General features: G+C 55.0%; 1 protein-coding gene across 3 annotated transcripts in view; it reads left to right on the top strand.

The window, feature by feature from the left end:
• The window catches only part of SLC25A42 (solute carrier family 25 member 42), a 43,669-nt gene extending 18,738 nt beyond the window's left edge, over nucleotides 1–24,931 (top strand). For all 3 annotated transcript variants that reach the window (XM_061421486.1, XM_061421485.1, XM_061421487.1), the window contains 7 exons: nucleotides 12,871–12,984; nucleotides 17,499–17,604; nucleotides 19,340–19,365; nucleotides 20,277–20,443; nucleotides 20,781–20,897; nucleotides 21,379–21,530; nucleotides 22,666–24,931. In XM_061421486.1, the coding sequence (XP_061277470.1) occupies nucleotides 12,904–12,984; nucleotides 17,499–17,604; nucleotides 19,340–19,365; nucleotides 20,277–20,443; nucleotides 20,781–20,897; nucleotides 21,379–21,530; nucleotides 22,666–22,973 (957 nt within the window). In that variant the 5' untranslated portion in view covers nucleotides 12,871–12,903 and the 3' untranslated portion in view covers nucleotides 22,974–24,931. The remainder of the gene's footprint in view (nucleotides 1–12,870; nucleotides 12,985–17,498; nucleotides 17,605–19,339; nucleotides 19,366–20,276; nucleotides 20,444–20,780; nucleotides 20,898–21,378; nucleotides 21,531–22,665) is intronic.
• Nucleotides 24,932–26,747: the final 1,816 nt, after the last annotated feature.

Genomic DNA, 26,747 nt, shown 5'->3' with positions numbered 1-26,747 from the left:
AAAGTCCCCACTTTAACCAAGAAGCCCAGGTTCATCGCCCCTAGAGTAAATCTGTGCCCTCAGGGGCCCCGTGTGTAATGTTTGGGAGAGGGCTCCCCACCTCTGTGTACCTCCTGGAACCCCACAACCCAGGCTAATGGTGAGAAAACACTTGGGACAAGCCCAGACAGGGTGGTGAGGGGAGTTATCCTGCAGCACGAGGAAGGCCTCAAGCTCATGGATGAGACACAGAGGCAGAAAAGGGAGATTCGGGGAATAACTCACAAAACCGAAGAAAGCCCAGAGTTCAGCGGACAGTTATGTTAGAACAAGAGCAGTAAAGGTCTCGCCGCCCGGGTCAGCCCAGGCTCCGTTTGCATGGTCACCCTTCTCAGATCTGTGGACCATGACACTGCGGGGTCTCAAGAGGCCCCTGCTTCTTTATTTTATCAGGCACTGCCATGTGGCACTGCCCACTGCCCATAAGCCACCTCCATGCAGGGAGTGGTCCACACAAGGCCCTCCATTCAGAGGAAGGGGCAACTGGGGCTTGAACCAGCTCTAGCCCTTCACTGTGGAACGACCCGTCGGCATTTTCCAACATGGCATCTGCCCAGCCCGCCTGCGTGGGGTGGTTCTGCTCCTTTCATCCGGTCTCCCTTTGCGCCTCATTACCTCAGGTTGGGCCCAAGATATTAGATTTTTTAAATCCTGCAAGGTCCAGGGTATCATCTTTCCCCAGACAGTATTTCCGCTGGCTCTTTCCAGGCTTGAGAGAGCCAGAGACTGGGGCCACCTTCTTCCAAGTTCAAGACTGAACGTTCTCAGGCTGCCAGACACCAGGCCTCCGTCCCTCCAGCACCTTCCTTCTACCCCGCGGCCTTTGGTGAGTGCCCACAGGGACTGGTTACCCAGGGTCTCCATCGCTGACCGCTCTCCCCGCTGACTGCTCAGCCGGCCCCTTGGCTGCCTCTTCCAGGCTCACCTCTCAGGAACTTGCTGATTTTGGCCTCCGGTGACCCAGCCTCCTCAGATCTAAGGGGTCTCTGCCCTTTGGCTTCAAGTTCTGCATGGCTTTGAGAGTTGTCTCAGGAGCTGAGTGCAGCCAAACTCTTACCGCTGCCTCCCCTGCGCTACTGTTCCTTCAGGTTAAACAGAGTCTTTCTTAAGGGGCACATGCTTCTCTGGAAGAAGCATTCAGGATGAAATGATACTGAGGTCACTGAGGAGCCGGGCTCTGTGGACACGGATTCAGTTGTGGCTCTGGAGTCCCATGTCAAGGCTGGAGTTGCTTCTGCTCTTGGTCTGGCCAAGCTGCTCCACATCTCATCAGCAAAGCAGGGACATAAAGCAGTGACTGTGATGGCCCCAGTTATCAGCTGTGATGGTTATCGCCATGGCACTCTCCAGCAAGGACGCATGCTGCCTCAGCCTCCCCATCTGTAAAGCGTCATCCATGGGCGTTGGTTAAGGCTGGACAGAGAACACAGGGGCAGACGGATTTAATGAACAACAGCTGCCATTGTTCCGTCGTGTCGAGTATCAGCCTTCACCCCATTCTCACCCCCACGTGCAGGGCCAGAGGCAGAGGGTGAAGGCCTTGGCCTGAGGAGAGACCAGGGTCAGGGTGCACCTGCCAGGAAGGACGCGGGTCTCCCTTCAAGCCAGGCAACACTAACCGCTCCTGTGGGGCCATGACTGCTAGCACCCTTCCCCAGCACAGAACTTGGAGACACTGCTCAAAGGCACCCGGTGGGCAGGGAGGAGCCAGACCACTGTGCCAGCCCCTCTAGCCACAGGCATCTGACGTGTTTCTCTGAAAACTTTGGCAGTCCCAGAAGCTCCTGGTTTTCTCATAACTTCTTCTTTTTTTTTTTTTTTTTAAGTTGTGTACTTTGAAACAACTTTAGACTCACAGAAAATGACAAAACTAGCTGAGAGTTCCTGATACCTTTCACCCAGCGGCTCCGACGGTTAGTGTCTCACACACGGTGCGGTTGTCTGAGCCGGAAACTAAACGTCGGCACGACACTAGGGTCTCGTCTCCAGACCGGAACCTCACGTTATCAGCTTTCCCCCTTGGGTTCTTTTTCTGGTCCAGGCTCGGATGCTGCATTTAGTCCTCGTGTCTCCTGAGTCACCTTCAATCTGTGAAGCGATGGTTCCGCAGCCTTCCCTTGTTGTCCGTGACCTTCGCTCTGAGAACCACTCAGCTGTTTGCAGAGTGTGCCTCAGTGTGGCTTGTCAGATGTTTCCTCGGGATCAGATCAGGGGTTGTGCGTCTTTGGCAGAAACCCCACAAGTGACACTGTGTCCTTCCCGTTGTGTTACATCCAGCGTGCGAGCTGTCGCTGTGTCCTGTCCTCTGTGGCTGACCTTGATTGCTTGGTCAAGATGGGGTCTGCCAGCTTGCTCTGCCCAGAGAAATTAAGTGTCTTGTGGAGAGATGCTGAAGACCACACAGATATCCCCCTTCTCATTGTATTTTCACTCTCTCCCTTTAGTGTCGGTCCACCTGTAGTTCTTTTTTGTAAAATTTCTCTACGGTAATGAATTATCTGTTTGTTTTTGGCTGTGCTGGGTCTTCACTGCTGAGTGTGGGCTTCTCTGGTTGCAGCAAGCGGGAGGCTACTCTCTTGTGCTGGGCAGGCTTCTCATTGCAGTGGCTTCTCTAGTTGCAGAGCACAGGCTCTGAGGCATTCGGGCTTCAGCAGTTGTGGCACATGGGCCCAGTTGCCCCGCAGCATGTGGAACCTTCCAGCAGCAGGGATTGAACTGTGTCCCCTGCATCGGCAAGCAGATTCTTAAACCCCAGACCGCCAAGGAAGTCCCATTCGCAGTTTTTGGCAGCAATAGTGAACACCGACATTTGTCTGTTGGTGATTTTCTGTGTCCATCATTCCTCATACGTTCATTAGTTGAAATTCTGCCATAAGGAAGAGCTGTCTCTTCTCCTCTTTTCATGCAATTACCTGTAGAAATAAACGAAGGCCACTTCAGTGAAAACAGCAGAGGCTTGCTAGAGACAGGGGTCAGCTGCCACCACTGCATTTGGCAGAGACTGAAAGACAGCAGCGGGGAGAGAGCTTTATGGCGGAGAAGAGAAGGTTCAGGTGTGCCTGTTAGAGGCTCTAGGCAAGAGAAGTGGGGTGAGGGGATGCCTGCCCACAGCAGTTGCCTTCCATGAATGGCCAGGGAGGCATACTATTTTTTTTTTTTTTTGAATTGTCCTAAGTTGGAAGCAGAAACAAAAATTAGGAAAGCTGCAGTCACCAAACTCCAGCTGTTTTGGGCCAGGTGCTGGAGTCATTATGGTTTGCTTCCCTGGCTGCTTATTGCAGAGGTCGTGGGTCAGAGTCCTACCATCATGCATGATCTGGCTGTTGTTCCTGTGTATGTTCTGTCTCTCTTACCCAAAGATTTTTGGGTTTTGTTTTGTTTTTTGTTGTTGTTTTACTGAGAACTTTTTTTTTTTGAAGTATAGCTGATTTTCATGTTAGTTTCAGATGTACAGCATAGTGATTCAGTTATGTATTTTTTTGTGATTATATTCCATCATAGGATATCACAAGCTATTGAATATAATTCCCAAAGCGGTACAGTAAATCCCTGTTGCTTACTTGTTTTATGTATGATAGTTCATGTCTGTTAATGGGGGTGAGTTCTTGCATTTTTTAATTGAGGTATAATTGACATATTATAGTCACCCGCTGTTGTCCTGGGCTTCCCAGGTGGCACTAGTGATAAAGAACCCGCCTGCCAACGCTGGAGACACGACAGCTGCAGGTTCGATCCCTGGCTCAGGGAGATCCCTGGAGGAGGAAATGGCACCCCACTCCAGCATTCTTGCCTGGAGAATCCCGTGGACAGAGGAGCCTGGTGGGCTACAGTCCATGGGGTCACAAAGACTCGGACATGACCAGAGCGACTTAGCACCTACCTTGTTATCCTTAGGGGATTGGTTCCAGAATCTCCCTCAGATATACAAATCTGGGGGTGCTCAAGTCCCTCATTATAAAATGGTGTAGTATTCGCATGTAACATCCTCCAGTCTACTTTAAATCATCTCTGTGCTGTGCTTAGTCCCTCAGTCGTGTTGACTCTGCGACCCCATGGAGTGTGGCCCACCAGGCTCCTCTGTCCATGGGATTCTCCAGGCAAGAATACTGGAATGAGTTGCCATGCCCTCCTCCAGGGGATCTTCCCAACCCAGGGATCGAACCCAGGTCTCCCGTATTGCAGGCAGATTCTTTACCAGCTGAGCTACTAGTGGAGCCCCTAAATCATTTCTAGGTTACTTACAATACCTAATACAGTGTGTTATATAAATAGTTGCCTTGGATGTAGCCGGCCAGACTCCTCTGTCCGTGGAATTCTGCAGGCAGGAATACTGGAGTGGGTTGCCGTTTCCTTCTCCAGGGGGTCTTCCCGAGCCCGGGATGGAGCTCTCACCTCCTGCGCTGCAGATGGAGGCTTCACCACTGAGCCACCTGGGGAGCCCTGTGCACAGCAAATTCAAGTTTTGCTTTTTTGGAACTTTCTGTTTTGTTTTGTTTTTTCTTTCTTTCTTTCTTGATTTCTTTTTTTTTTTAAAACTGTTTTCAGTCCTCAATTGGTTGAATCCATAGATGCAGATCCTGTGGATACAGAGGGCTGACTGTGTATTAGTTTCAGGTTTATAATATAATGACTCAATATTTGTGTACATTGCAAAATAGGCAGCACAGTAAGCTAAACATATGTCATCATGCATAGTTACAAATTGTTTTATTCTTGTGCTGAAGATATTTTTAAGGAGGATCTCAGATCCCCTCCCACCCCTTCTATCCTCAGAAAAACTCTCACCTAAGTCCCATTGCCTGTACAGTATTCTTCATGGAGGCCTAGTCTGCCTGCATGACCTAAAACCAAGCCGGTGCCTCACTTTAGAGTTTTCTCAACTTCCCCTCTGAATTGAGGAATGTGCAGTCAAACTTAAAAGCATATTCTCTCCTGGAAGGAGAGCCACAGGGCAGTGAGCTCAGCGGAGTGCCTGCCAGAGTGTCTTTCATGGTAAATACTAACAGAAATAACCTCTGGCCAGAGAGCTCCCGCCGGTCGTGGGGTGTTCATGAACTTCAAGAGGAGGCTGGAGCATTGAGGGTGAGCACCGGTCTCCCCGTGAATGGGCGTCCAGAACCTGAGACTGAGCTGAGCACAGAGCCCCGCGGAGAGACAGTGTCAGCAGCACAAGGAGTGGGAATGTGTGTCCCTCTGGTCCTTGATATCCGCGGTCGTGCAGCAGACACAGTGTCACAGGAGGTCAGACATTCCAACAAAGGAACGGAGAGAGAGGCGTGGCCGCAGGGAGTGTGTACCGCTGAGGGCCCTGGGGGACACTGGGGGCCAGAGCTCTGAGCTCTCTTCCATCTTTTTGGAAAGATCGTTTTTTAGGAGCCAGCATTTAGGTGTGGCCTAATGTTCCACACCCTCTCCTGTCGCAGATATTATACATCTTTGAATTTGTGAGCAACTTGCATTTTGAGAAAGTTGTGCTTTGATGCGAAACCAAAGGTCTCTCTCTGCTCCCCACCCAAAAGATGCTTATGTGGTTCATCTGGGCTGGAAGTATATTTGCTTGTCAGGGAACAAATCTGTCACTCTGAGCAAGTGGCTGCCCCAATCTGACCCTCGCCCTTGACCCCAGGACCGTGTCTTGGTTTCTCCCCTGGGGCTCCTGGACCACAGAGAGCATCTCTCTGCTGTGATGAGAGACGCGGGGTGACCCGTGGGCCTGGTGCCTCTGAGATCCCTGGGGACCTCCTCTCCCAGTTATGAAAGCTGCGCCTCCTGTTCCAGGATTCACGGCACAGTTTTCTTTTCTAACTTAATTCACCTAAACTTTATTTTGTATCACTACCCTAGAAAGAAATTAGGGTTTAAGTCTGAGCTTAAAATGTGTATGTATGGTTTAGTTGCTAAGTCATGTCTGACTTTTGTGACCCCATGGACTATAGCCTACCGGGTTCCTCTGTCCATAGGATTTTCCAGGCAGGAATACTAGATTGGGTTGCCGTATACACATGTATTAATGCATAATATAAAATGCGTAAGATAGGAAGAAATGACCATCTCCCAACCCACAGCTTGTAACAGTGTTCCTTCAGTCTGCTGCTTGAGACCCTTTATTCATGAAGTCAGTGCAGTTGGTTGTGGTTAGCTTTATCAAAATTAAGTAGAGGGGAGGGAGGGGGAGATGGCAGAGCGAATTGCATTTAAAACGTTTTTTTATATTCTATTTGTATTATTATTATTGTTATTTTTTGGCCGTGCTGGGTCTTCTTCGTTGCTGCCCAGACTTTTCCCGAGTTGCGGCGAATGGGGGCCCCTCTCTAGTTGCGGTTGCAGGCTTCTCACTGCAGTGGCTTCTCTTGTCGTGAAGCATGGGCTCTAGGGCATACGGGCTCCATAGTTGAGGCTCCCAAGCTCTAGGGCACAGGCTCAGTATTGTGACACACGGGTTTAGTTGTTCCATGGATCTTCCCAAACCAGGAATCAAACCCAGGTCTCCTGCATTGGCAGGCGGACTCTTTACCACTGAGCCACCAGGGAAGCCCAGGGCTACCTATGGGACATCCCTGGCGGCTCAGCGGTTAGGAAACCACTCTTCCACTGCAGGGGGACTCGGGTTTGATCCCTGATTGGGGAGTTAAGATCCTATATGCTGTGTGACACAGCCAAAAATATTCTTAAATAAATAGAAATAAAAAAATAAAAGGGCTACCTATTCCTTCCTGAAACTCTTGTTGCAGTTAGGGCATGGAAGCAGAAGCGTCTGTAAGTGAATATATGATACAAAACATACTTCTGAATGTAGGTTACAGTCACAAAGATTTCTTAAATAACTGGTCAGCTAACAAATGTATGAAAAAAGTTTTTTTTTAATTTATTTCATTTATTTCAGTTGTGCTGGGTCTTTGTTGCTTTGCCCGGGCTTTCCCTAGTTACGGTGAGTGCGTTGACCTTCGTTATAGTGCCCGGGCTTCTCACTGCGGTGGCTTCTCTGGTTGCAGAGCACCGGCTCTAGGCGTGTGCCTCAGCAGCTGCGGAGAAGTCCCAGCCTCAGTGAACCCACCCTGGTGGCCGAGGCGGCCTGATGACTGTCCTGAGTATGGGAGCAGTGTGGGAAGTGGGGGCCCTAAGTCAGTAAAGGGGCCTCTTGGGGCAAGTTGAGGGGTCAATTCAGAATCATGTGGCAGTTTGGGGGAAAGAAGCCAGGAGGAAGCGGGGGTGGGGTCCCTGAGTGCAGAGGAGGGGTCTGACCAGGGAAGGGCACTATGGGTGTGGGGCAGCCCCTTGTCGGCTGTGTGAGTGGGGGCCAGCGAAATGCCAGCTGCTGGCAAGTCTGCACCCATGGTCAGGCTCCCCCCATCCCCTGTCCCCTCCGTGTCCGAGAGTCCTCCTCACTGTTGACAGCACTTTGTAAACACATGATCTGCTTCCCATCTTTGCATCTGGACAGCCTCCCACCTAGGCTCAGGCAGGGTCGCTCATTAGTGACAGGCCGCTTGGCGTCCTCCCGTGAGGGCTGAGGTCACACCTTCTCCCTGTCCCCGCCTCCCTTCTCTCCCCGTGGCTTCCCATCCAGACCACCATACCTTCAGGCCACACCAGCGCCTGGTCATGGCCTTACTGGCCTGTGAGGCTCCACGCTCACCTGTCAGGGGAACAGCACGCATTCTGAGACATTCGCCAGGTTACCTGCTAAGAGGAGCTGCCCACGGCCTGCCTCTTTGCCCGCTCATCCACCAGTTAAGTTACTGTCCCGACACACGCCGGCAGCCCCCATGAGGGTTTTAAACCTGCCTTTCTCCATGCCAGTGCAGGCTGGTACCTGTCACTTACTTATTTGGCTGCACTGGGTCTTAGCTGAGGTGTGCAGGACCTCTCTTCAGTTGCGCATGCAGCTCTTAGCTGAGGCCTGTGGGGCCCAGTTCCCGGGCCAGGTGGAACTCGGGGCCCCTGCCTGGGAGCACGGAGTCTTAGCCGCGGGACCACCAGGGAGTCCCTCTGTCGGTCTTTAGTTGTTGATTTTCCTCCCCAGTTCAGCTCAGTCGCTCAGTCGTGTCCGACTCTCTGCGACCCCATGGATTCCCTTCCCAGTGATCTGGTTGTTTCTTTGCCCTTGTCTTGAGCTTGTTTTGGTTTTTTTGAAAGGGCAGAAGCTAGGAAATTAGCATTTGGCCTGAGAGGCAACATTTTGAAAGCACCCCTCCACAGCCCTATGGAAGGAATCTCTTTCTCTCTGCCCTGCAATCCTGGGGAGTTTCCTGGAGGCATCAGGCCCTGGCGGAGCAGCTTGCAAACTCTGGCTGCCCCTCTGCTCAGAGTTAGGGAGCCTGGGGCACCCCACGTTCTCCTCCAAAAGGCGTCTTAGTTTCCTCTGACCCCAGTGACAAACCAGCACAAACTGATTTATGACAACAGAAGTGTATCCTTCCGCAGCTCTGCAGACCACAAGCCCCACGTTAATTCTCCTCAGGCTCCAGGAGACTCTTCTGGTCTCTTCCAGCTTTTACACCGCAGGTGTTTCTAGGCCTGTGGCCTGGGTGTGTCACCCTAACACCTCTGTCATGGGGCCTCCCTGCCTGTGTCTGTTTCTCTGTCTCTTATCAGAGATAAGAGATTTGAGTTGTCCTTGATTTGAGGACCCAGCCTCATCCAGGGCAAGGATCTCCAGATCCTTACCCTAATGACCTCTGCAAGGGCCTTTTGTTCACAGATTCTGGGGGCACAGGCAGGTCTGGGCGGGGGGCAGGGCACCATTCAGCCCCTGCAGGTGCCTTCCCGTGTCTTGGCCTTGGCTGTCACCAGCAGTGACATGGGACATGCTCTTGTAGGTCTTCACTGATTTGTGCAGTGACTCTGCTTCTGTCCGTGTCCACCACACCGAGGACCTGTCTTGGGTCTGCAGAGTTCCCAGGCCAGGCCCCCGGCCCGGGCCACAGTGAAGAATGGTTCAGAGGGCAACACGGGCAAACCCGGGGCTGAGCCTGCACCACCTGCCGGGGACTCTCTCCTCCTGGGGAGCGTGGAGCAAGAGTCAGAGGGAGGCAAGAAGACAAGTCGTCAGGCTCTAGACTGGATGAGGCTGGACCGTACGAAGGGCTGGATCCTTTGTCAAGAGGGCAGTTTATCAGAATGTGTCCACATGCACCACGCCTGACCCAGCCCTGAGAGAGGCTGCATTGGGACCTCCCTGACAGTCCAGCGGTTGCAACTCCGCACTTCCACTGACGGGGGCACAGGTTCGATCGCAGATCGGGGAACTAAGATCCTACCTGTCGAGCAGTACAGGAAAAATAAAAATAGGAACTTCCCTTGTGGTCCAGTGGTTAAGAGTCTGTCTTGCAATGCAGGGGACGTGGGTTTGATTCCTGATCGGGAGCTAAGACCCTGACCCACATCTCACGGCTCATGCTTATGCTTCCCTTCTTCCAGGGCCGAGGTGTAACTAAGCCTGTGCAGCGCAAAGATCCTGGGTGCTGCAGCTAAGCCCGAAGCAGCCAAATAAATAAATACAGAAAGAAAGAAAGAAAGGTTGCATTGTTCGCACGCAGGCGCCCAGCCGTGGAGACAGGCCCCCGGAGCGCTGGCAGTGGTGCTGAGCATCAGCAGACACGTGGGGCGTGACACAGTGGCAGGCACCCCAGACGGATCGCCCAGCAACGGCCTGAGAAAAAGCCCTCCAGCCTAGTTGCTCTTTGTTTGTTTGGGAGCAGTTTTAGATTTAGAAAAGTTACAAAAGTAATTCAGAGTCCCCCTGCCGCACACTCCCAGTTTCCTGTAGTAATAACATCTTCTGTTAGTGTTACGTTTGTCACAACTAATGAACAAGTACCGATGCGTCATTATTTTTAAAGTGATTAATTTTTAAAAATTTTCCCAGTTTGGCTGCTGGCGGGCTCTCTCTGGTTGTGGGGCATGGGCTTCTCGTTGTCCTGGCTTCACTTACTGCAGAGCAAAGGCCCCAGGGCACAGGAGCTTCAGGGGTTGTGACCCTTGGGCTCTAGAGCTCAGACTCAGTAGTTGGGATGCGTGGGCTAGGTGCCCCCAGGCCTGTGCAGTCTCACTGGGCCAGGGATCAAACCCGCGTCCTTTGCGACGGCAGGCGGATGATTCACTAAAGTCCATTGTTTATTCATGTTTCCTTAGTGTTTCCCTAATGTCCTTTTTCTATCCCAGGATCCTCACATTACATTTAGTCATCACCATCACTTCTCTTTAGGCTTCTCTGGGCTGAGATAGTTTCTCAGACGCTCTTGGTTTTGATGACCTTAACAGGTTGGAGGAAAACTGGTCTGGTGTTCTGTAGGATGGCCCTTGGTTGGGATTTGTCCGATGTTTTTCTCATGGTTAGACTGGGCTTCGGAGAGGAGGAGCCTTTTTCATCACACAGGTGACCAGGGCGTGTGCGGTGAACGTGACTTACCACTGTGGTGCTGATCTCGATCGCCTGGCTGAGGGGGTTTTCTGGCAGCTGTCTTCACTAAAGTGACTCCCCTTTACTTTCTGTGCTGTGCCCTTTGAAAGGAAGTCACCACCCATGGCCCACACCTCAGGGCTCCTGCTTATGCTTCCCTTCTCCCAGGGCTGAGCACCTGTGTCAGTTACTTGGGACTGACGTTCTTCAACCTGGGACATTTGTCTCTTCCTCCTCATTTATTTACTCAATTATTTATTTATGTTCGTGTGGCTTGTGGATATTTATTTTGCACTTCGGGTTGTAATCCAACACTGCTGGGACTTCCCTGCTGGTCCAGTGGTTAAGATTCCGCGCTGGGGCTACAGGGGGTGTGGGTTCCATCGGTGGTTGGGGAGCGAAGACCCAGCATGCGGTGGTGCTGCCAAAGTAACAGCAATAGTCCAACACCGCTGCACTGACTGTGGTGCTCGGGCTGTTCCCGCTTTGGCCGCTGGGGCGCCTTGATTTGCCTTTGTGTCCCGTCGTCACAGCACCACGGGCTGTGGCTCCTGCCCGGCACTCCAGGGTGGCCCAGGCTCATCCTTAAATTTCTGACCCTGTCTTAGAAGCAGCCCTTCCTCCTCGAGTCAGGGACCGTTTTCGGTAGGAAATGGCAGCAGAGGCCACTTGGAACAGAATCCTGCTTGTGCTTCCTAAGATGTCCCATACCAGCGGGTGCTTGGGAGGGCCCAGGCGGCAGGAGGGGCTTCCACGGCTGGCATCATTTACAGGAAAGCATGGGGCCTCCCAGGTAGCTCAATGCTAAAGAATCCGCCTGCCAACATAGGAGCCACAGGAGACACGGGTTTGATCCCTGGGTCAGGAACATCCCCTGGAGGAGGAAATGGCAACCCACTCCAGTATTCCTGCCGGGATGGACAGAAGAGCCTGGCAGGCTGCAATCCATGGGGTGACACGTGACTGAGCACAGGAAAGCATAATATTTTTTTAAATACTTATTTTTATTTTTGGCTCAGGTTCCAGCTGCCCTGTGGCATGTAGGATCTTAGTTCCCCCACCAAGGATTGTACCCACATCCCCTGCATTGGAAGGCGGGTTCTTAACCACTGGACCACCAGGGAAGTCCCAAGGAAGCCTGCGGGTTCACTGGGTGATTTTAAAGCGTGGGAACTGAGGCCTCCAAGCACACCAGTGCCCAGTGGCATCTCGGTGACACCAGTCCTTCATATTGTATGTTTTTCCTCCTGGTCCTCTCCCTGTGGTCGCTAAGCTTTGAGTGCGCTTCCTCTGGGAGGTTAAAGGTAGGTTTGTTACCAAAACAGTGGGTGGATGTCAAGCCAATAGACACAACCAAGCCAAAGATGGGGAGAAGGAAGGATTTATTACCTGCAGCAAGTTAAAGGAAATACAAGGGACCTTTTCCAAAGCAACGTCTCCCTGAACAGCAAAACTGGGGAAATTTTAAGCTCAGGGTCCATGAGTATTCAGGAAGGGGCTTGAACAGAGGACAATTCAGCACAGAATTGGGGCAAAGGTCCAGAGTCCAAGCTTTAGTTGATTGAAGTCAGGAGGATCAACATCATTCCACCCTCCACCTGCTTGGGGGCCTTAGTTCCCACAGAACTCAAAGATATATTTATTATTATGTATATCCTTTGAGGAGGAACTGCTGCTGCTGCTGCTGCGAAGTCGCATCAGTCGTGTCCTACTCTGTGCGACCCCATAGACGGCAGCCCACCAGGCTCCCCCGTCCCTGGGATTCTCAGGCAAGAACACTGGAGTGGGTCGCTCACTCATGTCCGACTCCTAGCGACCCCCTGGACTGCAGCGCACCAGGCTCCCCCGTCCCTGGGATTCTCCAGGCAAGAACATTGGAGTGGGTTGCCATTTCCTTCTCCAGCGCCTGAAAGTGAAAAGTGAAAGTGAAGTCACTCAGAACTACTAGTGAAGTTCAAAGATTAATTTTCTAAAAGTATTTCTGAGAACGGAATCTCAGGTCCAAGCTGGCATCACCCCAAAGTGGGCTGGGCTCCAGGGCAGGTGGAGACCTCCGGCCTCCACGTTCTAGAGCCCATCCCACCCCTCCCACCTCCTGCTGTGTGACCTGGCTGGCAGCTTCACCTCTCTGAGCCAACCTAAGTGGTCGGTGCCAGCTTGGAAAACAACGGAGGACTCAGAGGCCTGTTGGTGACGATGAGATCACAGAGCTGATGGGAAGTGCTCTTGTAAATGATTAAGCAGTCAGGGCAGGGGACTCTGGCATCCAGATGCAGGTTCTGTTGTCTTTATCCTGCAGGGAGACCAAAGTCAGGTTAGGCGAAGCGTGCCTCTGCGGCAGTGCTGGAATCGGGTCATTGGGGATGAATTCCAGGCCCTGGGCTGGTGGAGGAGGCCGCCTTCTCACTGCGCCCCGTTTTGCTCTCCAGGACTGAGTCCCCGCCGTCCTGAGCAGGCCTGGAATGGGTACTGGTGTGAAGGAAGGCGTGGTGCGTTTGCGTGACGATGCCGAGCCTGTCCTGCCCGCGCACGTCTCCTCAAAGGCAAGTACCCCTGCCCCTCCGTGGGCGCGCTCACCCGCTCCCTCTTCCGTGCTCGCACCTCATATAAATCACCCCCTCCCACACTAAGGGCGGGGGCGGTGGGGGGTGACGCAGGCCGCCTCCTATTCCGTTTTTATAGCCCTGTCTGTGCTGTGGATCCCGCCGCCCCATCGCTTGGCAAGAAGTCAAAACCTCACCCACATTTGGCAGGGATGTCAAAGGTGTCCCTGGGTCCCTCTTCTGACTCAGATTTGCCAACACAGAGTAATTAGCCAAAGGTGGGGTGGGCTGAGGGGAGCTCCTCACGCCAGGGAGGAGTTTACCCTCAGCTCTGAAGTTCATCCCCAGTGACGCCCTTCAGTTGAAGACAAAAGGTTTATTCCCTCGTAAAGAAATTGGATCAGGCCCATGCTTGTTCACCACAGAAGCCAGAAGTTCCCCCACCGGAACCTCGAGCATGGACTAATCCATCCTCACTGCCAGGCCAGCTCAGGCGCCCGCAGGCAGTTCTCAAAGTCCACGGGCTCAAAGGCTGAAGCAATGTCAACCTCTGGCCCTCCTGACCTTTCCCCAAGTTCCAGGTTGCTCCATGGAGCACCAGGCGGACAGGAGGCCTGGTTCTTGGGACCCCGGTCACCACGCTGGTCGACAGAGGGGTGAGCCCCAGAGCAGGCACCCCATCCCTCACAGTTCAGTGAACTTTAGCATATGAGGGAGACGTGGCCCTCCCTCCACTGGCCCAGATGGATCCCGCCAAGCGGACATGCCCAGCAAAGGCCCCCGTGCCCAGCCTGCACTCAGACACACGCGGCAGCAGTTTTCCTCCTGCTGGCTGGCGCGACCCACATCAGTCTTGCCTGCTTGGCTAACCCAGCACAGGGAGCTCACTCTACAGTGTCCCATTTCTTTGGTGAAAGAGCTGGGCATCTTCCTGTGGTTTTGCTGCTCGTGTGGATCCTGTCTGTGGACCACCCGTTTTCTCTCCATCAGGCTTCCTGCCTCATTCTTCATTTGCAAGGATCTCTCCTATGATGAGAAGTTAGAACTGGATATGGAACAACAGACTAGTTCAAAATTGGGAAAGGAGCATGACAGGGCTGTGTGTTGTCACTGTCTTGATTTAATTTATATGCAGAGTACATCATGCAAACTGCGGGGCTGGATGAATCACAAGCTGGAATCAAGATTGATGGGAGAAATAGCAATAACCTCAGATATGCAGATGACATCACCCTTATGGCAGAAAGAGAAAAGGAACTAAAGAGCCTCTTGATAAAGGTGAAAGAGGAGAGTGAAAAATATGATTTGAAACTCAACATTCAAAAAACTAGGATCATGGCATTTGGTCTCATCACTTCACGGCAAATAGAAGGGGAAAAAGCAGAAGCAGTGACAGATTTTATTTTATTGAGCCCCAAGGACAGTGACGCTTGCTCCTTGGAAGGAAAGCTATGACCAACCTAGACAGCATATTAAAAATCAGAGACATCACTTTGCCAAGACAGGTCCATCTAGTCAAAGCTATGATTTTTCCACTAATCATGTTCAGATGTGAGAATTGGACCATAAAGAAAGCTGACCGCTGAAGAATTGATGCTTTCAAACTGTGGTGTTAGAGAAGACTCTTGAGAGTCCCTTGGACTGCAGGGAGTTCAAACCAGTCCATGCTAAAGGAAATCAACCCCGAATGTTCATTGGAAAGACTGATGCTGAAGCTGAATCTGTAGTACTTTGGCTGCCTGATGCAAAGAACTGACTCATTGGAAAAGACTCTGATGCTGGGAAAAACTGAGGGCAAGAGGAGAAGGGGGCGGCGGAGGATAAGATGATGAGATTGCATCACTGACTCAATAGACATGCCTTTGCACAAAGTCTGGGAGACAGTGAAGGACAGTGAAGACTGGTGTGCTGTGGTGCATGGGGTCCCAAGGAGTTGGACATGACTTAGAGACTGAACAACCACAACTCATATGATAGTCGTGGAGACTTTGACCATTTGGTGATGCCTTTGCCAACCATGATGGCTTCCCTGGTGGCTCAGATGGTAAAGAATCTGCCTGCAGTGGAAGAGACCCAGGTTCAATCCCTGGGTTGGGAAGATCCCCTGGAGGAGGAAGTGGCAACCCACTCCAGTATTCTTGCCTGGAGAATCCCACGACAAGAGGAGCCTAGCAGGGTACAATCCATGGGGTGGCAAAGAATAGGACACAACTGAGCAACTAACACATCTTTAAAGGATAAGCCAGCTGCGTCATTTCGGAGTCCCTGGGAGTGTGGGCGGAAGGCAGCAGCCGCCTCCTGCACTGAGTGTGTGCTCCTCATTGAGTATCTTCGGAGCCACACGCCGAGGGTTGGTTTCAGGACGTGTGTCCTTGCACATGCAGCACTGGCCTGGCGATGCTGAGCACCGCAGGCTTCCCAGGAAGTGCCTGCTGGGGGAGGTGGAGGGACACCTGGGCTCTGCCTCCAGTGCTCACAGGCCCGTGGGCAGGCCGCAGGGCATCCCTGTGCTCACAGAGGCTCGAGTTCGGCGGTCGCCACACAGATTCAGAGAGCAGACAGAAGCAGAGGGGCAGATGGGCCTCAAAGCCAGTGCCAGAAACACCCCTGAGCCTTCTGGCATCTGCTGTCCACGTCCCTGGAAGCCAGATGTCCAGAACCTTGCCATGTGACCCAGAAAAGGCAGGGGTCCCCAGTGACGGGTCTCTGTGAAGCAAAAAGGTGGAACCCTCTGGTAAAGCTCAGCCTCAGACACTGAGTCAAGAACACACTGCTGTGGGGACTCGTTCTTTCAGGGAGAGGTGGGCTGGGCTGGTGGAGGGGGCACCAGGGGCATTAAGGGGAGGGCCAGGTCGAGGGGCACAGGGCCCTGGCGACAGTCACCTGGGACACGATCTGGGGTCTGGGCCAGGAGTCAGCACGTGACTGCGTCCGAGGTGAGGGACCGGGGTGCAGAGAGGCCCTCCAGTCACTGCGGGCAGACTCAGCCCCACCCTGAGACACCCACAGAGCTGAGCAAACCTGGGCATCGCCCTGGACCCCACCAAGCCCACTCAGGAACCCAGACTGCCAGCTGAACCCCTCACATGCCCCCTCATTACTCCCCTTTTGCAGACTCCTCTGGTCCCGGCCTCTGCCATCTCAACCCTGGGTTTCACAGGAGCTGCCTCTCCTCTGGTTCCAGTTAAAATAACCTGTTCACCTTGCACGTGTCTCCATTTCTCTGTAGGCCACGGTCAACCTCCTTGTCAGGCTCTGTGGGGTCCAGCCTCGCCCACCTTTCGTCGCTTCTGTCTTCCCTTGGCCCTCCCCTTCCCTGTGTCCGCCCTGCCCTCCTTGTGGTCCCCGGCTCCTTCTCACTGGGGCCTCTGAGTGTTCAGTTCCTCCCCCTTGATTAGTGTCACACACACACACTCACGAGCGTGCACCCACGCCCTGCCTTTAGGTGCGCCTCATCATATACCCTCGGCCCTTAGCCCGCATTCTCCTGGAACTCTGAGTCCCCTCCCCACAGCCCCTCCCAGACTGCTGACTCTGCACACATTTGTCTGAAGAGCTCGTTTGTGTCTGGCTCCCTCTGCTGACTGGCAGCCCTGTGAGGGGAGCGGTGGGGGCTCGTACATGCCCCTGCCCCACACTGACTCCAGGCTCCTGAGGGCACCTGGGTCGAGTGGACGTCACAGATTCCCAGACTCGTTGAGCCCCCTGCTCCTCACCTCCTTTCTCGCTGCAGTGAGGACAGGTGGGGTGCGTCCTGCACAGAGCCCCCGGCAAGTGCTATGCCTGAGTCACTGGGGGGGTCGGGGGGAGGTGGGAATGGAGCCTCCGGCCCCATGAGCAGACGGCTTCCTGGGCTGCGATTCGGGGCCCTGTGGGCCTCAAGGGAAGGAGGGCTGTTTGAGCCAGGGCTCTGGGAGCCACAGGAAGACTCGGGAAAGCACCAACCCTGAGACTGGCCACAGGAGCACGAAGTGCAAGTCAGCCGTGCCTGTCCCCATCACCTTCGGCTTAGCTGGATAAACAGCCACAGACACAGGCCCCGGAAGTCCTGATAGAAAGTGGTGGAAAGCGGACATGCTGAGCAGAGTCACACCCACCACCCACTCCCCAGGCCACAAGGAGCCTTTACCCTGAAACACGGAAGCTCAAGAGTCCCTCGCACATGGGCAGTGGGTGGGACCAAGGCTTAAAAGTAGGACAGGTCAAGGGCAGCTCTTATGTTTGGCGTCAATCCCATTGGAGGCCGTCTCTGAGAACTTAGAACCACGCGCGACACCCCAGCCTCTCACACGATGGTCCCTCGGCCCAGGAGGTTCTCACTGTGTGCCCCCAGGCTCTGTGGCCGGTGCCGCAGTCTGCCCAGGGCCCAGCAGGGCGGTGTCACCCTGGCCACCACACGTCCGGCCGCCCCGGGCCAGGCGGAGGAGAAAAGCCTTTGTCCTGGACACTGTTTCAAGCAGAGCAGACGCCTCCTCTCCCTCCCGATGACAGCGTGTTCGTGTGTTTTCTTGCAGAGTGACCACAGGCAAGTTCTCAGCTCCCTTCTGTCTGGGGCACTGGCTGGCGCTCTTGCCAAAACAGCTGTAGCTCCCCTAGACCGAACCAAAATCATCTTCCAAGGTAAGCGCTGCCTGTGCACCTGTCACCTGTGAAGGAGAGGCTGCCGGGCGCTCACCTGCCTCCTCCAGGCCCCACACTGCACTGCCAAGTGCTTTCTAAAATGTCTCTTTAAAAAAAAAAAAAAATTATTTATTTGGCTACGCTGGGTCTCAGTTGCGGCACATGGGATCTTCAGTCTTCATTGCAGCAGGTGGGATCTAGATCTCAACCAGGGATCGAACCTGGCCCCCCTGCCTTGGGAGTGCAGACTCTGAGACACTGGGCCAACAGGGAAGCCCTTGAAATGCCTCTTTAGAATCCACTTAGAAAGTCTGTCCGTGTTTAGGACTGGCATCACAAAGTACCAGAAACTAGGCAGCTTAGAACTGCAGGAATTTACTCTCATTTTCTGGAGGCTGAAAGTCCACATTCAAGGGGTCCGTAGGGTTAGCTCCTCCTGGGGCCCTGAGGGAGGACCCTTCCTTGCCTCTTCGAGCTTCTGATGACTCCAGGCATCCTTGGCTTGTGACTGCACCCCCCATCCCAGTCTGTATGTCTGGATCCTCTTCTAAGGACCCACGCCATTGGATCACCTACTCTAGCATGACCTCCACTTGATTACACCTGCAGAGAGCCCGTTTCCAGTTAAGGCCTCATTCGTGGGCGCTGAGAGTGAGAGCGTATTTCTTTGGGAAGACACAGTTCAGGAATCCAGCTTCCCCCTCCTTAGGCTTTAGCAGGTGCAGGGGCCCTGGAAGACGAGGCCTTTGCGTCCCGTGCATGGTGGGACCCCTGCCCCTCAGCTCTTCGGGAGGAAGCAGCTGCAGACTGGAGCCAGGCCCCTCCCCCTTGCTCAGGCTGGCCCCTCACCTCTCCCGGCCTCAGGTCCCTTGTCCATATGACAGGACCGTTGATACCAACGTCCTGCCTAAGGAGGGGGCAGTGAGCTGATGTGGGAGAGGGCAGGTGTGCAGTTGAGGACACGTCTCCATCAGCTGAGCTGGTCCTGGAACAAATTCCCTCTGGAGCGCCACACGGGGACCTGAGTTTCATTCCGAAGGCAGGAGCTGTGCATACATCCACACAGAGAGGAGGGCAGGGCTGTGCTAAGAAGGCAGCAGACCTGGGGAAGTGCGGCGCTGCAGGTGCTGCCAGGCCGAGACCCCCTCGTGACTTGGGTTTCCGGGTCCACCTGGCCACGTGGTGCAGCTCACCGTGGAGTAGGGGCTGGTGGTGGGCCGGGCCGCCCCAGAGGGCAGGAGAGTGGGAACTAGGGCTGCCCGAGCCAGGCCTTGGAGGAGAGGGCAGACAGCCCCTGCCGAGGGAGCTGGAGCCGTTTAGCCTGACACCCGCAGGGCTGGTGGCTGGGATGCCTCCCCTCCAGGGGACTTGGGGGAGAGGAAATTCAGCCGGGTGGACATCCCCCAGGAGAGCTGCATCCTTCCACAGGCCCTCACTGTCCTGCAGGGCCAGGTGGCAGCTGGGCTCCTCTCCCTGAAGAAGGGGAGAAGTTGGTGTGCAGAGTGGCTTAGGCGTGGGGGGGTGGGGTGGGGAGGCTCCTGGGGAGGGGGTGACTTTGCTGGGGATGCCCCCACCTTGGCCCTTATAGGGATTGAAGGGGGGCATTTCCAGGGGAGGCCCTCACTCCCCATGCTCAAACTAGACCCCTGTGGTGGGGGTCATGCAGACTGGAGTGGGAGGGTGGTCCCATCCTTCATATCCAACAATTTCTGTTGTGTTTGTTTTTTTTTTCCAGTGTCCTCAAAAAGATTTTCTGCCAAGGTGAGCGCTTGGTCATGGACCCCCGTCTCTGGGGCCTTCACCTCTGCCCTACTGGGCTGGCAGAGGCAGGGAGGTGGGTGGTAGGGGCTGGGCAAACGCTTTTCAAGGGGCTTTTCCCATTGGTTCCCCAACCCCCACCCCAGGCTGGCTGCAGGACTGCTGGGTGACCAAGGCCTCCCCTGCCGGGCGCTGGGGCCAAGGCCATCTGTCTGCACCCCAAGTCTGCCTGGACACAGCGCACCCTGGGAAGTGACGGGAGACCCACCTGTCCTGGGGGTGGTGGTGAGGGGACTTGATGGTCTAAACTCACAGGTTTCATATTTGATTTATTTTTAAACACAGAGCAAGTGTTGCTGTTTGTTGTCGTTTAGTCACTAAGTCGTGTCCGACTCTTTGCGACCCCATGGACTGTAGCCCGCCAGGCTCCTCTGTCCATGGGGTTTCCCAGGCAAGAATACTGGAGTGGGTTGCCATGCCCTCCTCTAGGGGATCTTCCCTGCCCAGGGATCAAACCCACATCTCCTGCATTGGCAGATGGGTTGCTTACCACCGAGCCACTGGGAAGCCCACAGAGCAGGTGTTTCCTTCTTAATAAAGGAAAATAAAGAGGATTTTAAAAAGCTAGGCTACCAAACACCTACAAAACCCCCTTAGTGGGGTTACCCCCTCTGCTTCGCAGCTGTGCTTTCCCCCGCTCACTTCATGATTCCCAGGGTTGGAGAAGGGGTGGGGGTCCCAGTGTGGAGCCCAGGGAACATGGGGGGTGGTCTTTGATGTCACCCCCCCTCCCAGGCGCAGGGCTGGGCAAAGTCAGGCGAGCTGAGAGGGCAGCTGCACTCTGCCTGCAAAGGCCATGCTCAGTCAGAGGCCTAGGGCACTGAGGTTGCCCCTCTCCGCTGCCTGCCCCCCAGGAGGCCTTCCGGCTCCTCTACTTCACCTACCTCCACGAAGGCTTCTTGAGCCTGTGGCGCGGTAACTCGGCCACCATGGTGCGTGTGGTGCCCTACGCCGCCATCCAGTTCAGCGCACACGAGGAGTACAAACGCCTCCTGGGCAGCTACTACGGCTTCCGTGGAGAGTGAGACCCCCCTTCCCCCAAAAAACCCGGCCCTCTCAGCTCTGTCACCTCACCCTGTTCTCCTGTCTTCCACCTGTTCACCATGTCAGAACTTCTTGTTTCCCCCGTCTCCCTGAACCTACATCCCAGGACGGCCACAGTCCCCGCTGTGCCCCAGAGCAGGTGGAAAGACGCCTGCCCTTATTCATTCAGACAAGCAGGGGCAAAGGCAGGCACCCGCCAAGAGACACCCCCGCCCCGCCCATCAGCTTGGCCGCCCGTTCCATCTTTTCCCGCACCCCAGACCTGTGGGCACCTGGAGCCCTGGGGGCTCACCTTCGCCCCCACCCACTTTCAGGGCCCTGCCCCCTTGGCCCCGCCTCCTCGCCGGTGCGCTGGCTGGAACCACGGCCGCCTCGCTGACCTACCCGCTGGACCTGGTCAGAGCGCGGATGGCTGTGACCCCAAAGGAAATGTGAGTCTCACCCTGGTGACGTTTTCACCAGCACCAGGGGCTCTGTGTGTAGTGGGGTTCCCAGGAGGGCTCCCCCCACCTGGCCCCTGGGGATAGGGTCTGGGCTTCTGTCTGCAGTGGCTGATGAAGCTGTGCTGAGGCTGTGTTGCCCCGACCTCCCTGGGTTCCGCAGCTTTCCAGAAGGACAGTAACTGGGTCTCTCAGCTTGGGTGGCAGTGTGCTTCCATCAAACCCAGTCTCCATGTTGAGTCGAAAACACATGTGCTTAAAATGCATCTGAATAGAAAGCCAGGGGCTGAGCACAGCAAAGAGCCCAGTGGTGAAGGTGGCTTTGGGCATGCAAGGCCCCCTCAAATGCCAGAACTTCTGCACGGGGGTTCTGTCGACATCCAGGCCTGCCCCCGCTGACGGGGAGGAGAGAGCATTAGTGAGCTGAGGTCTGCAGCCCCCCACCCCACCCCCACACTGCTCTGTCCTACAGGTACAGCAACATCTTCCACGTCTTCATCCGCATCTCGAGAGAAGAGGGGCTGAAGACTCTCTACCACGGATTTGTTCCGACCGTGCTGGGGGTCATTCCCTACGCCGGCCTGAGCTTCTTCACCTATGAGACCCTCAAGAGCCTGCACCGAGGTGAGGAGCGTCGAGAGGGCAGCACCTCCGCGGGGCACACACCTGTCTGTGGATGGGTGGGGAGGTGGAGGTGGATGGGGCGAGTGGAGGGAGGGGCAGGCTGGAGGCCCAGGGTCTGGATCAGGAGAAGACATAGAGCAAATAAGCCCACTGATACCTGCTACTTGGTTTGATCTGGTGGTAACAATCTGCCTTATTTGCTCCAAGTTTTTTTTTTTTTTTTTTAAGTTAAACAGGGTAAAGCCCAGATCCCCGGTACCCAATCCCCAGCTCGTCTCCCCTCAGCCCTGCCTCTTTATTAGGGTTCGGCTCCTGCTTTCACCTTCATTGCAAACCCTTCTGCCTGGGCTCGTGTGCAGCTTTTGTGCTGTTCCTGGTTATAGGAGGTACCTGAGTGGCTGCCCCCCGCACATGCGTAGTGCAGCTCCGATCCGTCCTGTTTGCGGGCGGTGAGGCTGTCGGGTTTTCAGCTGACATCCAGGAGCTGTTCTCCTTGTGTGGGTGTGAGACCTCATTCTTTGCTTTACCTTTTCCACCCTCTGCTCTCCCAGTGGCCAGGCTTGCATTGGGGCCAGGCTCCCTTCCCACCTGCTCCTGGTGCTGACAAGTGCCATATGTTCTGCCGGTCTGCTGAGTGAATAGGGCGGCTCCCTGTTTTTAATCCCTAGTTTCAAACTGAAAAGAGCATGTTTTTAAATAATCTCTATTGATCCCTTGCTGTTCCCTCCTCCCTTCAGCCAGTGGGTCCTCACACCACCCATAGAGAGGGCACCTGTTGGGCAGGCTGGGCAGTTAGAGGGTTCGGGGCAGAGTGATATTCTTTCTTTACAAGATGGGACACAAGAATGACTGGGTCTGAGCTTGTTCTGGGTCACAGAACTTGGTTATATGATTCTTTGTGCTCTTCAGTTGTAAAAATGTTTTGGATCTCACATTTGATTAAAAACGGGGGATCAGTGGGTGAGGAAGAAGGGACGCCGAGGCCCAGGAGAGCTGGTCGGCCCTGAAGCACAGCTGTGACACTGTGTGCACGTGTGAGCGCGGTGCAGGGGGTGCGGGTGGATGCCAGCACCTCTGGCTGCCAGGGCGCCCCTTCCCAACGCCCTGACGGTCCCTCCCACCCTTCCCCCTGCAGAGTACAGCGGCCGCCCGCAGCCCTACCCCTTTGAGCGCATGATTTTCGGGGCCTGCGCCGGCCTCATCGGGCAGTCTGCCTCTTACCCGCTGGACGTGGTGCGGCGGCGCATGCAGACGGCTGGCGTCACAGGCCACCAGCGCACCTCCATCGTGCGCACGATGCGCACCATCGTGCGGGAGGAGGGCGTGGTGCGCGGCCTCTACAAAGGCCTGAGCATGAACTGGCTCAAGGGTCCCATCGCCGTGGGCATCAGCTTCACCACCTTCGACCTCATGCAGATCCTGCTGCGACACCTGCAGAGCTAGGGGCGGGTGGGGTCGGCCGCGCTTGAGCTTCAGTTGGCGGTGGGCCGCTGACTCCTTCCGTGTCTGAGTCCAGGGAGCAAAGATGTGCTGGGTTCCACCCAGAAGGCGCACGGATGCGCCTTGTGGAACAAGCTGGGGGCCTGGGGGGCCTGAGCTCAGTGCGGCCCAGGTCTGAGGGGAAAGCCCGGGGCCCTTGTACGTCGTTGGGACTGGGGGCGGGGTTCTCACGCCCTCCTCTTCCGGCCTCAGCTGGGCTGGGGCTGCCGCTGGAGGTGTTCGCCGGGAACGCCCTGAGTTGGGGCGTGGCCAGCGCTGCCTCCTAGGGTGGTGTTTGCCCTTGGACAGGCTCCTGGTTCTAGGGACCTGGTCCCCACTAGGCTCAGAGCCAGACCTCGCCTGCCCCTTGCTGTTCTGAGTATGTGTTCTTGGGCGGGGGTAGGAGGGGGTGGGGGGAGCCCCAGAGAGGGTGAGGCCAAGGCCTGGCCTCCATGAGACCAGCCTTCTGCTCAGCTGTAGCTCCAGGTGCAGGCTCCCACCCTGCCCCGCCTTTCCTGCCTTCACCACTATTTCCCAGGTGACTTGTCCCTCCCCAGAGCCTGAGGCTTCTCCCAAGAATGTTACCCTGATCGCAGACTCCTGATCCCAGGTCCCAGAGTTGGGTCTTCCCCTCTGTTACCCCACTCCCACCCAGGGTCATGCCTCCAGGCAGCAGGGTTTGAGAGATCGCCATGTGTTTGGGTCTGAGTCCCAACCTGGAGACATCTGCCTGGATTGCCAGGAAGCTCTCGGCCCTGCTGCACTGGCTGCAGTAATGGAGGCTGGGCCTCAGGCCCTGACCCTCTGCCCTTAGGCGTGGGGACTCCTGGGGGGGCGGGGACCCATGGCATCTGGCACATTGTGGGCGCCCCCCCCAGCAGTGACTTGGCTGGGACCTGGGTCAGTTTAAGGCCCCTGGGGTTGTCTGATTTCCTGTGAATGGAGAACACAGAGGCAGCTGGCAGCCTTGATTCTCCCAGAGTGGAGTCCGAGACCATCTGGGCTGTGGGGCAGGACGCTCGAGAGAGTCAGGCCCCCAGGGCGCTGGTCCCACAGAGCCCCCAGGGCCCACCAGGAACCACAGGGGCTCAGAAACACGTTTTCTAATGATGTTTGGAATTTGATTTTTGCTTTTGTTTTTCAATCCGGCTGGCCCTGGGTCTAGACACCGTAAACCCTAACCAGTCCAGTCTGGTTCCAGGACCTGGACAAGGAGAGGGCCGGTTTTCCCAGTGGGCTTACTAGCCGTGAGGTGTGAGAGTCTGAGAGGGTGTGTCTCCGCCACACGTGCATTTCCAGTTGTGACTTCCACTTCCTCCTTTTATTCTGTCCTGTTTCCATTTTTCTTGCCTTAGTCCCCTGGGTGGGAAGACCCCTCCTTCTGTCCTTCCTGCATGTCTCCACCAGCCAACCCCAGTCTTGTTCCCAGACTCTTGTTCCCAGGGGGCCCGAGCTGTCCTGTTGGGTAAATGTCACACCCACCTTCTCTCCCAGCCTTGCCCAGCGCTCAGGAGAGGCAGGGGCACCCCTCACAGGGAGATGGGATGGGAACGTAAGGTGCCCAGGCTGGGGGTCCACCCCTGGTGGGTGAGACCAAATGGATGTTTAGGCAGGGCCCTCCCTGAGCTGCAGGCTGGGCAGGAGCAGGGAGGGCCCCCAGGGTTCCCGGACCCAGTGCGGCTCTCCGGCGTGGTTCCCAGCCAAGCGCACCTCGGCAGCGCTGACGCCCCTCACCCCTGAGCCCTGCACACAGCTGGACCTTTGCCCTCGGCAGTCATACCCCTCTCACTGTTGCCTGGCCTGATTTGGAGTTACATTTTGATGCCATGAAGACACTTTGTTTATATATAATGTTTATATATTTTAAAGATTTGTGCCAAGAGAGTATATTTAATAAAAATCAAAATGATTTTTTTTCTCCTGCCCATATCTCTTCTTCGGCTCTGATCCTCATTCCCTAGGAACCAAAAACATGGTTGAAGTTATTTTGACAGATTGTTGAATAACCTTTTTTTTTTTGAAATGTAACAGCTGCATGGATTGTTAATCCCGACCTTGATTTGGTCAGGATTTGCTAGAAAATGCAAACTGCATGAGGAGTTTACCATGAGAAGTAGGTCTGGCTTCCTGTTCCTTTGCAGGGACATCTCCCATGGCCAGTGCCCCTAGGAGAGATCCTGTGTGCACACACTTGTCCCTTTGGGTCCGTCAGTGACCAAAGGGACAGGCTGTGACCATCAGCAAGCACTGCCCCAGAGCCCCACAGTTTCCTGGAGCCCTGGGTCTGCTCTGTGGAGGCTGAGGCCACCAGAGGGCTCCAGGGGCCCCTGAGACTCGCCTCACCTGCAGCTCATCGTGTAGAATGACTGGCAGCACCCACCCAGACCGAGACCAGGAGCGGGAGCCTCCGCGGGCCGGGGAGAGACGGGGCCAGGTGAGCGCATGCGCACAGAGGCCAACTAGGCCCAGGACTGCGCTGAGCTGCTCCGCGCGCTGCATTCAGCCAGCGTATTTCTTGCAGGTCAGTAGTTGTCGAATACAGGATGCGTTTAGCAGCAGTTTAGTGTTCCCCAGGGGGATGGCCTGTGATGAGATCCACCCATCCCTTATTGACCAACAGCTAGGTTGTTACTGAGTTGTTGCCACCACAACCTGGTCAGTGGCTCCTGGGGGTTCCTGAATCTCCCCCCACATCCATCCTAACTTCTGGTCCGTACCATTTCTCACACCATCTCCTGAGCCTGAGGGGTGAGGTCGGCCCCTCCTCACTCTCCTCCAACATTGTGCCATCCCGTGATATACAGAGGTGAGCTCTTGACCCCATCTGGACCTGTGACAATAAAGATGTTTGCTAACCACTTCCAGGGAGACCTTCGAGACGCACCCTCCCTCTTCCACTGGCCCAGGAGCTAAAACCCCGACCCTGGGTGGTGGTTGGTGCTATCTGGTGACTGCAAGGTAGGAACCAATCCCAGGGTGAAGACGCCACTGCAGAAAGAGGAGCAGAGGGACTTTCCTGGTGGCCCAGGGGTTAAGACTCCACAGTCCCAGTGCAAGGGGGCCCAGGTTCAACCCCTGGTCAGGGAACTAGATCCCACAGGCCACAACTAAGACCTGACTTGGCCAAATAAATTTTGTTTTTTTTCAAAGTAGAGCAGAGATGCGCAGAGAAATTGGATTTCTTGGTGACACTGTTTGGGATGCTATATTCAGCTTTACCTGAAACCAAACTGCCTCTCAGCTTCCAACAACACAAGTCATTTTATTCTCTATTTAAAACAGAGTTGAATTTCCTGGTCCTTTCCGACACAAACCTCCTTGTATGTACCTCTCTGAGCTCATAAGGTAGTGTTCGTGTAGCCTAAGTTTATAGGAATGAAATTGCTGGGTGAATATCAGGGATATGTTAATAGTATAGTTGATGCTGGTGGCAAGCCTGGCATTCATGGTTCCCACCCTGTTTTTAACTGTAAGTCACTTGGAGCCAGCCTAGGGTTCCCCGCTGGAACGCAGTCCAGGAGCCAGTGACTGGACCGCTGAAGGGTGTGTGATGCAACCCCTCAACACCGGCGTGGGACCACTCTAAGGCTGCGCACTGTGCTTTTCCCCCTGAGGTCCCAGCAGGACCCAGCCCAGATTGCCCAGAGTTACTGGCTCACTGGCACTCCCTGCTGGCTTCTTTCCTCCCTGTCTCACATCCCTACCCTCCTAGAGGCTTCCTGAAGTCACCTCTCAGGT

The sequence above is a fragment of the Bos javanicus genome, chromosome 7 (genome assembly GCF_032452875.1).
Source record: "Bos javanicus breed banteng chromosome 7, ARS-OSU_banteng_1.0, whole genome shotgun sequence".
NCBI lineage: Eukaryota > Metazoa > Chordata > Mammalia > Artiodactyla > Bovidae > Bos > Bos javanicus.
This window is presented reverse-complemented; position numbering and strand designations above follow the sequence as displayed.